Source organism: Stegastes partitus, unplaced genomic scaffold (assembly GCF_000690725.1).
Source record: "Stegastes partitus isolate 25-593 unplaced genomic scaffold, Stegastes_partitus-1.0.2 Scaffold38, whole genome shotgun sequence".
NCBI lineage: Eukaryota > Metazoa > Chordata > Actinopteri > Pomacentridae > Stegastes > Stegastes partitus.
Window position 1 is genome coordinate 1,082,052 of NW_007577769.1, and position 14,159 is coordinate 1,096,210.

At 40.0% G+C, this 14,159-nt stretch overlaps 1 protein-coding gene across 1 annotated transcript in view; it reads left to right on the forward strand.

Annotated features, from left to right (window-relative positions):
• The first annotated feature begins 3,379 nt into the window (after window positions 1-3,379).
• Window positions 3,380-14,159, forward strand: part of LOC103373531 (ras-related protein Rab-26) — a 55,400-nt gene continuing 44,620 nt past the window's right edge. The window contains exons 1-2 of the mRNA XM_008303437.1: window positions 3,380-3,565; window positions 5,535-5,645. Coding sequence (XP_008301659.1) covers window positions 3,380-3,565; window positions 5,535-5,645 — 297 coding nt within the window. The remainder of the gene's footprint in view (window positions 3,566-5,534; window positions 5,646-14,159) is intronic.

Below are 14,159 nucleotides of genomic sequence, written 5' to 3' on the forward strand. Positions count from 1 at the left end.
ATGCCCCCACCCCCACCCCCTTGCAGCACTTGGGCCACGGGCAGCTGAGAGAAAGAGCGGCCAGCAGATCAACAGTTGCTAGGACTTTGGTTGAGCCACTCGCCAGGCTGCTGCACGCCACCCAGGCCACACTCAGGGCATCTGACCCTGGGTAAACTGACAAATGCCTGGCCTTTGGGTGTGCCTGTGGAGTGATGTGACCCTCAGTGTGTGATGACCTGAAAGCAATGGGCACGCAGACAGAGATGTACCCACACACATACACCCTCGATCTCCCTCATGCTCCCAGTCACAATGTTTTTTGAGCACTAGACCAAATACATGCACTTACATTCACCCACACTTTTTGGACTATTTGAGTTATCATTGTAGAACAACTCTAAGGATGCCTGCACAAAAAGTATTGTAATTTGTGCCTAATTAACAAGATGATGTGATTGGATGCATCTTAACACAGTTGCTCTATAATGCATGACACTGAATCAGCTGCTTTAATTTACTGCTGCTTTGTTGGTTTTGGTGGAGAAAAAGTACACTTGATTAGATGATTTGATTTTTCTGTACTGCCTCCACAGTTTGTATTCATAGAGCATTTTATCTTCTAGTGCTGCCATGTATTTTGGCACAGATACTCACACACACGAACATCTGGTACACTAACTATACATCGGAGCCTCCCAGTGTACAGCACAGTCGCTGGGCATATTTAACTCATCTTGACAAGGCTGTTAATTTCTCTGAAAGCAGGGATGGATTCCAACGACCCTCTCTATCCAAGTCCCCTATTCCCTCCAAAATGCCCAGCTGTTGCCACAGTAGACAGCTGCTTTGGGGGGCAGAACGAATCTCAGCTGTCGGAGGGAGCTGTGTGCGGGGGTTGGTGGATTTTAGGGTTTGTATTCCCTCAAACCAATGACACTCCGCTCCCTCTCTCTGCATGATGTTGAGTGTAGTGTGGAAAAATGCTGACAGATAGCAGATTTAGGAACAGAAACCAGAGGCTACAGCTGTCTGTGTGTTTACAACCAAACTGCTCCGTACTTCTGAACTAAAGGTCAAGCAAAAAAGTTGATGTCCTTTAACTTTGGCTGGAGCAAACTTAGCTGTTGGAAAGGAATAGCATGTGTTTTAATGTAATACTTTAATGTTAAATTATGCTAAAATGTAATTTTGACATCAAAAGTTTACCGCAGTTGATATTTACCACATGGGGATCAGTTGAAAAATTGTGACTAAGCCACTGCCAAATCCAGTGAGAGGTGAACATACTGTCAGTTTTTATTTGTTGCACGGACCATTTTATACAGTACATGACTCACAACTTGTTTACTCCTGTGTTGTTTCCTTCTAAATTGATTGATCTGTTAAACTTGCATTTAAAAACATAACTGCCTTCTTAAGGAATTTAATGTGGTTTTATTCACGATACAAATTGTAAAGGTCAGGAGTAATACAAGCTCACTTCAGTCTTCTTTTGTGGGGATCAAACAAGGTCTCTGGGCTGTGATCATCAAGAAAATACTAACAAGCCTGGACAGTGCATAAAAGCAGCATAAGACAACAGGATCAGGATTTAATCAGAATGTGCTGCTGTTCTTTGCTGCAACTGTAGACAATAAGTCACCAAATGACCAAAGGATATTTTGCAATGCTCTGATCAAAAATAGCTTGTTGGAGGCTGTATCCAAAACAAGTACATCTACAGAGGCTCCAACTAATAGTAAAGACTTGCTGTATATATTGTTATTTTATACATATATATATATAGCTTGTAATCAGGTTTATCAAAAGTCTGCGGTATGTATCTCATATAACTCGGTCTATGACATCTTTTTTAGCTGTCTCTGTTGGAGAAAATGATCTAGTCTTGTCATATTCCTCCCTCCTGAAACTCACGTTCGCCTTTTTTTCATGGAATAAAACCATACAGTCCAAATGCAAGTAACTTTATTCTTCTGGTTCATTCTTGAGGCTTTTTTGTGTTCCCATACCGCCCTCTTGTGGCATATGGCTGAAATCACAAGTCATGCTCTACAGGTGGCTGATGCAAACCAGCTTTTATTCATCCACATTCCAAACACAATGCTGATGCTGATAGAAACAGATCCCTTTAATCTCTTTCACAAAGCAGATCCATCTGCTTGTCAGCATCTTGGCATTTTATTGCAACAGTAAATTAAATGCAGCATATCATATTACTGCATAGTCAATGCTTATTTTCTTCCAATTTGTCCTGTCGTCCAACAACAACTCACACATAAATACAAACATCACAGTCTAAGATATCTAAGACAGGCATGCCACTAACATCACTTTAGTGGGAAAACGACTATAAATATGCGCAATATTGGCAATTATACGGCAATCAGCACAACAATACATGCAAATATTCATATATTCACTTAAAAGCAGGCGAAATAACAGGACGTATGTGTGACTTATTATTAGAAAGGCAGGCTCTTAACACATATTTGTGTTCTGCAGTATGATACAGCTTATTATGAAGTGGGGTAGTTCCAGAAAACTGAAAACTGCAAGAACATAAGAACAGAGAAAACTGTTCGAAATATTCCGTTGTGTGACTCCACAACTGTAGCACAAAATAATGTAAAGTTTTGCACTCAAGGATATAATTAACTCAGAGGGCAGACATCCTTCATACAGGTGGTCATTTGTACAGATGCAGTGGCGCAGCTGCTCCTTCAGCACCACGGACAGCGGACAGAACTCTATATTGGTTATACAGGGAGGTCACGTGGTGGTGAGACGAATGCTGCTTAAGTTCCACCATTAAAACTTATCCTCCTTCAGTCGACCTCTATCATTAGCCTGTGAGTGCTGCTGCATTGGTACAATGTGAAAACAAAAACTGGGCATGTTAAAGGTGGCGCAAGCTTTGTGCAAAACCCTGACTGTTAAGGTGGAGTTTGCAGAAAATCTAAAGAGAAATATATCACAACAACGTCCATACTGCCTGCTAGACAAATGATCACTGGGAAATAAAGTGTCTAAAACTGGGGTATTTTTTGAAAGGTGAACTGAGCTTTGCGCAAAGTCCTGCTCGTTTTACGCTCAAGGTGGAGTTTTGTGCCACATCACGTTACCGTGCCGCCACAGCGCGCACTGCTGAAGCTGTTGTCCTGGAAAAGAGCAGGAAGCGGCAGGACGGAGAGCATATTATTGGCTGCATTTCGCGACAATTTCGCTCCTACTTTGAGGAGAGAGGTGTCGACTAACATGCGCTCAAAGCACTGGTGACCAGTCACCCAAATTCACTTCTTCGCAGCTTTAACTTTTCGGCCCTTCCTTGTGCAGAGATTGCCGTGGTGAGATTGTTTTTCGATTCTGCTGAGATTCACTGGAGATAGTTTGGGGGGAAATGTCTCGCAAGAAGGCAGCCAAAGGCAAAGCCGTGACCAACAGCCCGTCTGCCGGCAGTCCTACCGGGAAGGGCGCCGGGAAAGCAGCGAGGAGCAGCCCGGGCATTGTTCAGATGAACGGCGTGGTCCACCCCAGCAGACCCTCCATCAGCAGCAGCAGTGAGTTCTATGACATCGCTTTCAAGGTAAGGTGTCTGCTTTTGTTGTCGAGTAAATGCATGATAACACATTGCAACTCACTGTAGGCTATATTTTATGACTTTAAAGGAAAAGCTATCACAGAGATGGAAGGGCGGTTTGGCACAACAGCAGCTCGGAGGTCACCAAAAACTAACCACAGGGAACAATCCACCACTTGTGTTGTTGTGTTTCTTAGAGAAAATAAATGCACACCTGTTTTTTTGCGGACTTCCTTGTTCTATTTAAGGTACCTGTTTACATTCCCTCCTCTGCTTTATAACCACCTTTACTTATTAAACAGCGGTGAACCCATTACAGCTGCTGTGTCAATAAACCATCGATAACCTGGAAAGATGCGCATCGCACTGCAACCAGCTACCAAACAAATCATTTGCTCCTGTTGTGCATGTTCGTCTCAGCACTCCAGGTTTTACATTCAGAATAAGCAAATGTTTATGTGCAGCTTCCAACCTTGATATGAGCACATGTGTGAGTAGAAAGCCGCAACACAAACACAGACTTACGCCCACAGATTCTCAGTGTGTACTCTCGACATGGCTTCAAGAGACTTGTGCCACCTTCTCCATGTTTTTAAAGTAGCTGTTTCACGTGAGTGCAATTATTACTTTGTGTTGCACTTTTTTTTTTTTTTTTGCAGAATAATTAATTTTTATTAATGATTTGTTCTTCGCTCATCATTTGTACAATGTGCAAAAAAAAAAAAGTCTTGGGTTACAATTTGGGCTCAGCTCTCTATGAATGATGGTCCACACTGACCTGTCTTTCCTTCAAGGGCACCAGGGACACATCAGGGCTGAGACACTGCCACATACTCACTTAGCCTGCACTTTGTTAGAGCATATGACAAATGGCATAAACATGTTGAGGCAGAAACTTCAAGTTCTTCCTAAATTCTTTCTAGGTTTTGCTGAAAAATTGAATTTGATGCTGCAAGCCTGGATACAAATAAAATCCTTTAGCTACCGGGTTAAAGAACGGGGTTATTCAGAAATTCATGAGTTCTGCTTTCTTATACTTCAAGGAAATGCAAAATCGCATGCCATTTGTAGGGCATTGTGCCATGTTTCACCACTTACTGTTCTCTCTGATCATTATTTTACATTGAGTTGCTGCATTTAAATATGAAACCCAAAGGCAGCAAAAGATCAAATTCCTCCTCTTGCACTCCTGCAAACACAAGGCTCATGCACAGCTGTTTAAAACAGAGGACACACGAGAAGAGAATCAAAGAGAACAAAAGTAAAGAGATGCAGAATTTTTTTTTAAATTAAATATAAATGAGGAGCGCAGGGGAAACAGAGGGCAAGATCCTCAGACTCATTTCAACATTGTGTATCTGTTCATTGACCCTGTCCCTGCAGATCCCTTCATTCGTCTTTCTCTCTTTCATCTCCTCTCTGCTGCCTCTGTGCACCCAGGGGGTGCTTTTGATTTTCATAGTCTAGATCCCACAGTCCCTCAGCTAACCTGATAAGCGTAATCACATGAAACCTTTAACCTAATCACAGGTCAGAATGAATAACTGAAAATAAAATAATACACGGCCGTCTGTTCAGCAGGACAGAAACACAACAAAGTTTGCCATTCTTGAACACACTCACAGAAAGCATCTAAGGGTGTCCATTGATAGCCATAATGAGCAATCATTCATTCAGTTACCTTCTTCACCAGCCAAGCACCAAAATACCAGGACTAACTTAGCCAAATGACTCAAATGTTCTGAGGACAAACAAGCAGACATTCATATATAATATGAGTAATGGCTCCCTCTTGTTCATGCTCCTGTATGTATTTTTATTCTTCTTTTCTAGTTTATTCAGTGATGTCTGGCTTTTGCCTGTGTTGACCAATCAGAGAGTCTACAGTTTTATCTCTTGCACCCTTAGTTTTGCATTTTTGTGCATTATACTTCAGCATTCCAGTCATTCCTGGTGTTTTGCTCTCTCTGTGCAGGTGATGCTAGTTGGAGACTCCAGTGTGGGGAAAACCTGTCTGCTGGTTCGTTTCAAAGATGGAGCTTTCCTGGCGGGCAGCTTTATCTCCACTGTGGGCATTGACTTTAGGGTGAGTTTAAATCAATGGAACCTAAAAAACAAACAAGCACATACAAACCAACAAATTCCCCACGTAGATGATCTTATAAAGAGACTTTCAGGTTTAGTACTTTTGGTAAAACAGGGCCATGTACTGCACTAGTGGGATTTTTTTCACAGCTTCTCAGTGCCTTTACATGCCCCAGAGCAATGAGTATTTCCTGTGTCAGAAGCCTCACTAGACAAGATATTGATTTCTTAAATTAGTTTGACATGCTTTAGTTTTTTATTCTCCCTGGGTGATAACAATGTCTATCATGTGCCAGTTTAGTGGTCCCTTGTGAGAGGCCAGAAAGGAGTCTTTTCTAATGATCACATTCAGGTGTTTGTCCGTCTATGAGACAGAAACGGGAGATAACATTAAGACCCAAGGTTTCAAAATGAGGCAGTTGCTTTTAATTTGTTGTCTAAGAAATGTAATCTAGTTGCCAATTTTGGGCTCTTACGTCTTGTTTCTTAGTGTGATTTAACTTAAATCCCCTCTCACGCACAGAGACATTGTTGTAGTTCATGTATTAACTATGCGCCTTATCAAATATATTGTACAGTATCGCAAAATCAGGTTTTCTGCATTCAAATGTTTTCTTTCACATGCCACAGAGTTAGTTTTTGGACGTCTAATGGGTGTAGTGAATATCAAGCGCACTGATTTGTTTTCTAGATCTTAATACTTAGGCTTAATTTTAATTAGTGCCTGACATTTTCTGATTTTTTTTTGTGGAAACTCTTTATTTTTATATGTTGACTTGTCCTCTATCCACCTCCTCCACCTATAATGTAAATTAACATATTTGTAAAATGATTAAAGTTTCAAAGTTAATAACAAAAGATGAAAATAAAAGTGTATTCGATACTTTATACTCTTGGGAGGCGTATTAACATAGTCTGCCACTCTGTGTGTGTTTGTGTGTGTTAAACTAAAGTATCCAACCATTTTATAGCCCTGTGTGTGGGTTGGATGAGTTTGTGGGTGGAAGAGCAGTTGATTTATTTACTTATGTAACGCCTCTTATAACACTGTCTGTGGTGCTGATGCACATTTAGGCCTATCTGAGCAGAGAAGAGGCCTTCATCAGCTATCTCTGCCCGCTACATTTTCTACTAATAGGGAGAAAAGTACAAAACTCATGAAGTTTAGAGCTTACTCTGCTCTTTTGTCATATTGACTTATGACTTAATTGCACCATACCACAGAGTTCTATGACATGAATAATTTCCTTATCATCCTCAAGGCTCAGTTTCTCTTCTGCATGGTTTCTTGGGAAATGGTTCCAGTATCAGTGAAACAGACCTCCATCAACTCATCAGGATCTTCCGGAGTCACACTGTTGGTCTGTAGAGTAAATAGCATTTTTAGTGTCTTAGTGGAATATCCCGATTCCATAGATTCAATGGTTGGCTATTCGGCTATTCAGCCCTAGTATGAAAATCCACATTTTAAATACTTCCGGTCATATTTGCGCTTTGCCATCTTGCGTCCCAACATCAACACAAACTTAAAATGAACGTCAAACTATGGTTACCGTGCCTGTCAAAATAAAAGCTTTTTCAAAATAAAAAAATAAGTCCAACCTGAGACGCACATCATATATTATTTAATTTTCACCAGCTGTCCGCGACCCACCCAGAACAGGTCTGCGACCCACTTTTGGGTCACGACCCACCAGTTGAGAACCCCTGCTTTAATACATACGCTGACCAATCAAACACAACAATAAAACCATCATGAAGCCTAATCTTGTGTAGCTGTCCTGTGGTATCAGGCACCAAGACGTTAACAGCAGATCCATTGTGATCTCTAACTTGTGCGGTTTGACCTCCATGGATTGGACTTGTTTTTCCAGGACATCCCCTCAGATGCACATTCAGATTGAGATCTGAGGAATTTGGAAGCAGAGTCAACATCTTCCTCATGTTCCTCAAACAATCCCTAAACAATTTGGAGTGTGGCAGGGAGCATTATGCTGCTGAAAGAGGCCACTACCATCACAGAATACTATTTCTTTTTATGTGGTGGCACATGTAATACACACATCCATATCTACATTACCCAGAAGAACATTGCCTAGAGCATCACATTGTGTCGGCTTGCTTGTCTTCTTTCTGCAGTTCATCCTGCTCCCATTTCTCCCCGAGGTAAACGACACACATGCACCTGGAAATCCACATGATGTAAAAGAAAAAGTGATCCATCAGACAAGACCATGGCATTCTGCTGCTCATATACCAGTTATAGGTGCTTTTAGCAGTGGACAAGGTCAGCATGGGCATGCTGACCAATCTGTTGGTATGCAAGGCAGTATGCAGCAAGCTGTGATGTTCTGTGTGTTCTGACACCTTTCTATCACAACAAGCATTTTCCTGTAAATTGTGTTACAGTAGCCTGGGACGAGGTCACACAGGCCAGCCTTTGCCCCCCACGTGCATCAATGAGTCTTGGGTGCCACCTTCCATGTGCCACTTTTACTACATAAATACTAACCAGTGCAGACTGCCAACACACCACAAGACCTGTTGTTTTGGTGATGTTCTTACCCAGTTGTTTAGCCATCACATATTGCCCCTTGTCAAAGTTGCTACCCATTTATGCTGCCCATTTCCCCTGTTTCCAACACATCAACTTTAAGAACTGACTCTTGTTTTGGGGCTTAACATATCCCAACCCTTGACAGATAGCACTGTAACACGATACCCAATGTTATTCACCTAACCGGCCAGTGGTTTTAATGTTGTGAGTGATTGGGTTACAGTTCCCCTTTATTCAATTGATAAATCGAATACATTGCCAGTTTGTTTGCAAAATAAACCAGGGCTTTGTTGAGTAAAGAAACATGAAGGTCCTTGGTGTTTGTCTTCCAATGAAGAATACACAGAGAGAAAGACAGAGACAGGGAGTGATCGTTATTTTTAGGAAAGACCTTCCTTAAAGTTGGTGGTAAATGCAATTTGCCTTCTATGGGGATTTGATCCAGTTCCCACTTCAAAGCTGCACTAAGATGCTTTGTTTTCTTCCCCCTCTTGTTTGTTGCATTCATCTCATTTAAACCTCAACATGTTCTCAGGATTACAAAGCTGCACTCGTGCCTCATTTAGCAAAAAAATGCAGAGTCTTAATATAATAAATATAAGTCTACACTTGCATTTGATTACAAACTCTCCCTATAATTCATGTAGATGAATTATAACGCGTACACAATATCAGAAAAAAATGCCTTGATAAATGTCATTCTGGCAGATTTAACTACATTTTAACCATAATAGAACAGTGTTAACTCTGTAGTCCTGCAACACATTTATGGTAATTACTAACAGGCCAAATCTAGTTAATTGGAAGCAAATTCCTCACAAGTGGCGTAATGAATCAAAAACAGAGGCACTGCTTATACTAAAAATATCATCACTGGTTTCCAGAGAATGTGTAACCTTATTATTAGAAGTCTCGATATCAAGACTTGATAGAATCTGCAGATAAAATGTAAACTAGTTCAGTTCAGTTTTCAGAGTGATATATGTGATGAAATAATGATGAAAAATTGCATAAAGGTAATAAAAGTCAAAACGTTCAGGTTTTAGCTCAAGATAAATTTCACCCAAGAGAGCCAAAGACAGTACAGTGTACAGTGCACATGCAAAGTGAGATCCAGGTCATCAGTTGCCATGGTAATGCAGGTGGTAATCGATGGGCAGGTGACTGGGATAGACCGAGGGCAGAGCTTGTCTTTATGCTTCATTGTACGACTCATAAAGTTCTTAGCTGGTGAGACTGAGTGCTTTTTTTCTGGCTTCAATCAGGAGATCACAGGCTGTATGTGAAAGGCATCAGGTGGGTGTAAATGGCTCCTGCTGCTCAGGCAAAGTTTTTCTCTTTTTTTTTTCTTGCTCTTTGAGTGAAAATGGCCTCTGTTGTGTTCTTTATGCTGTAGCTCACTGTTTAATGCTTAGGTACAATGTGCTATGTTTTAACATGCACTGACACACAAGCATAGAAATCAAACTCACATTTGAATGTCCTGAGGACATTTTGTTCAGCACCTTCTCAGATTTTCTCAATTTCTGTAACACATCTAGTCCAATTGTGCAACTTGAACTCGTTTAGCTGCAAGAGTCCTATGTTAGCTTTTCAGTATGTGGAGCACAGTTTGAGTTTCTTTTACAAAACAAACTAAAAGTGTCTCTGTATGACTCTCTAAAGTAAAACCAGTCACAATCTATTTGATCTATTGATCTATTAGAAAATACTGTTGTCTTTTTTTTTAAGCCTCTAGCTCTTCAGGGCATAGATCAACAGATGCACCTCTGGTAAGGAATAACGAGTATGAATTGGATGGAATATTTTTTGCAGTTAGTGACTGAATTTGATTTGATACCTAATTAAACATTAGTCTCATTAACTGTGGGAATTAATGTCATTCAGCGAGGCATTCATGTGGATTAATCACCTCTCTTGGAGAAGCTCATCAAATACACAAAGAAACAATGTCAGTACTAAAATCTCTCCATGCTTACACAGAGCTAAAAAACACAAAGGAAGTTCATTCTAGAACCTTTTTTTACTTGTGGTGTCAAACTAGTCCACACTGAAAAGTTGTGCTGCAGAAAGAAGTCTGCACCATTAGTTAGTGAGTCTATGATACATATTAAGTGGCATATTTTTTGTGGCTAACTCCTGGATGGAAACATACTCCTGTTATATTTTTTTTCACACTGTAGGGTCATTTTTTAACTGCAGTAAAAAGTCCTGCACCTCTGTGAGATCAGCACGACCATGGCTAGAAGAAGCACAAACTCAATGATATCTTGTCTGCAGTATATAATTCCATAAATCAATAAAAATTGTATTTCTTTTAAACATTTTTCAAAGTGTGTTGTGCAAACTGGCAACAAAAATTGTGGCTCTACATACTACAGATAGTTCAGCTGAGAAGTTCTTGAGTTTTTGTCATGTGACTGTTGGTCATCTCGTTGTGCCATGGACTGCAGATTTTTTTTTTCTCTCTACTGAATCTGGTTAGCACAAACTCTTGTTTTGGAAAAAATTTTATATGAGAAATGTAGAATAAATTGATTTTAATGGGCATCCCTATTTTAAGTCAATTTAATTTTCCAAAAGAAACCAAAAGTTACTCATAATAAATCCAAGGCCCATCAGAAAGTTGACATTGCTGGCTCTGATCATCAGAGTAATTTTGGCAAGTTTTAAAAATTAACATGTCTTTCAAACCCACTGGCAGATTTTTGTGGTTCAGAGGTTTTAACAATTATTGGACATGAATAACACTCAGTGGCACAGAGGAATAAAGTGCCGTCTTGTGATCTTGATCTTATGATGTCTTTAATGTAAAAAGAAAAAAAATGCTGATCATGTGGGAGCTGTGTCACTTTCAAATGAGGCCAGGCAGGACCTACCTGTGGTGCTAAACTACAGTTTGAGTCCATCAGTCGATCAGCAATCTCTTGAAATATTTGACATTTTCATGCACTGAGGGACCAATATCAGCTGTAATTGTTCAAATCCATTATTTTTAAGATTGCTTCATTTTTTTTCTATCACTTTCCTCGCTGGCATCCTATTTGACTTTTTATGTATATTCTTTCTAAAAAAAATAATGTGTGATGTGTTGTCTATTCTTTTCAATGTTGTAACCTGAAGGCAAATGCTTTCACTCTCAACTCATTCCCACAGTTCTAAATAGCAGCAGGGAAGCCGGTGGGTTTATTTTGCTGTAAATATACTGGTTTCTAACTTTTATTTACAGACAGTCGAGCTCCGTTGTTGGCGTCAATATGCCTGAATTTAAAAACTAAGTTTGAAAACCAGTTTATTTGAGAGTCACAAAAAAAAAGTCTTAAGAGGAAGGGGCCAACAAAAAAGGGAAATTGAAGGAGGGGATCATGACAAACAGATAAGCAAAGATGCTCAGAGAAAAGCCAATTCACAAGATATCTCCAACAAACCCTCCTCTTATTTCTGATGCAATCAAAAAACAACCTTTCTTCCTCTTCACAATCCACATTGCATCATGACACCAGAGTAATCCTTCAATCCGTCATTTGACATAAATGCAATGGTGAGAAGAGAGCATCACTTCTCACCTCTACTGAGACAAGGGAGCTGCTTTCAGCTGTCAGTTATGTCTGCTGCACCCCAAGTGACACATATTTTATGCAAGTACAAATTTCCTGCATTGTTAAACATTGAAGTTGACACAGGAGGACAGAACTGAGATCCTGTGAGGAGAGATCAATACACTTTCATTAAACAGTTGCATTACTGTGAAATTTCATATAAGATTTTGTACAATCAAACGATAAATTGTGCTGATTTTAGAGATCCTTTAACCTTTCCTCTTGAGGCACCAACAAGTAAAAAATTCCACTTATTATAAGATGAATGGGCACATTTGAACAGACATTTGTATTTGCCAGAAGACTCTGGTCTTTGTATTTAATGCTAAGTCGCAAATGTTCACATGCAAACACATAAAACTATATCCTATGAAATGCTAAGGAAATCACAACACGCGTGCCGTTTAAATAATGCTTTCATCTTCTATTTATGTTCAGTTCCTTTGTTGCATGCTATCTGGTTTTTATTTGTCTGACGCTCTGATATTTTCTGTTTCATCTTCTGAAAGATTTTAATCTTCTTAGCAACTGCCAGCAGGCCATTTATGGAGGAACAATGGAGCAAAACAAGCCCCCCTTGTTAGCAAAATGCCCAGAATGCATCCCCCTTGTTAACCTGTCATCTCTGCATCTACATGATGACATGATATGTGTGTGTGTGTGTGTGTTGGTTGGTGGTGTGGGAGCAGGAAGGTGCTCCACTGGGTCATCCCTCCCTGTTAAGAAATAACAAATCACCGACTGGCAACTGCCCAAGGTTCTCTGGAGACTTTTATTGTGAATATATGTCACAGGTAAAGTTGTCAGTGTTGTCAGCAGAAGAGGAAAAAGTGTTTTTTTTCTCTCTCCTTTCTTCATTCTGCACATTGTGCTTGTCCATGTTTGTGAATTTATTTCCTTTTAAGATGCATGATCACCTTTGACCTCAGCGACAGTTCCTCCCCTGCTGCTGCCTGATGTGTGAACAAAATGTGCAACGGTGCAAAAGCGCGTCCCATATTGACCTGTGATGTGCACCAAAATACAAAAGTTTTCTCACAGGTACATAATTTAACCCAAAGGATGTATAAGTGTCTTTTATTCTGGTGATTAAGTCAGTTACCACAGACCACACTCAGCAGCCCAGAACAGATGAAACAACACAATACTGCCTCAGGTCTCCTGTGTTTTACTCGGAGCGGTCTCAGAGTGGTCCATAAAATGTGCCCGACAGGTTGAGGAGACATCCATCACATCTGGCATACTAATTCATCTCTTCCTTGTTTGTAGTCTGTTTTGTACACAAGACCTTTATCTTAATGATTTACCTTTGCAGTGAAACATGAAGGAAGGACTTGTGTTTGTCACTGAGTAATGGGGGCCTAATCTGAGGGTCTGTGCTCCATATATTAGATTAAGGCAAGGGTGAACTTTACTGGTTGCCAATGTGAGTTGGTTGGCCCACCACTTTGATCAAGAATTGTTTTTTTGTTTAGTTTTTCTCATTTCTATCTGCTTTCCTTTTACTTTAATTTTAGACAGTCGAGGTAGATGGCTGCCCTCCCTGAGCCTGGTTCTGCTGGAAGCTACTTCCTGTGAAAAGGGAGTGTTTTCTTCCCACTGTCCCCAAAGCTCGTGCTTACACAGAATTTTTGAATTTTTAGGGTTTTACCTTATTATTAAATTGCCTTAAGAGGGCTTATGTTGTGAATTGAATTTAATATAATTTCAATAATAGTGAGTGTAAAATGACATGTAGCTAATGCCTGCATGTCACAGGTTGGGCCAGGAGTTTAATGCCCCATTGATGAAGATTCAGTATGTAAAGTCCCGTATTCTATTTTTAACGTTTCACACATAACACACAAAGCCACTCAGTCATATTTCACTTTCCTCTGATGTTATTTTTTGGTGTGCTTAGTTTGTATGTGGGGGTAGGGGCTAAGTATTATGCTGTGTTCACACCAGATGCGAGTAAGATCATTCATGCGAATGATTTACATGTAAAGTCATTGTGAAGACGCGATTAGCTTAGCTTAGCTTAGCTTAGATTAGATTAGATTAGATTAGATTAGATTAAATTACATTAGATTAGATTAGATTATCTTAGTTTAGATTAGATTAGATTAGATTAGATTAGATTAGATTAGATTAGATAGAACTTTATTGATCCCTTTGGTAGGGTACCTCAGGGAAATTATTGTACTAGCAACAACACAACACCAACACATTAGCAATAATAATAATAACAATAATAACAACAACAATAATGGATACAGTAAAAGTGCCAAATATTGCACACAGTCCGGTGGTAGAGCATGATGCTCTATCTCACCCCAATGTCCTCACTCCTCACCCCTCGCTCCCCACCTCTCCCCAC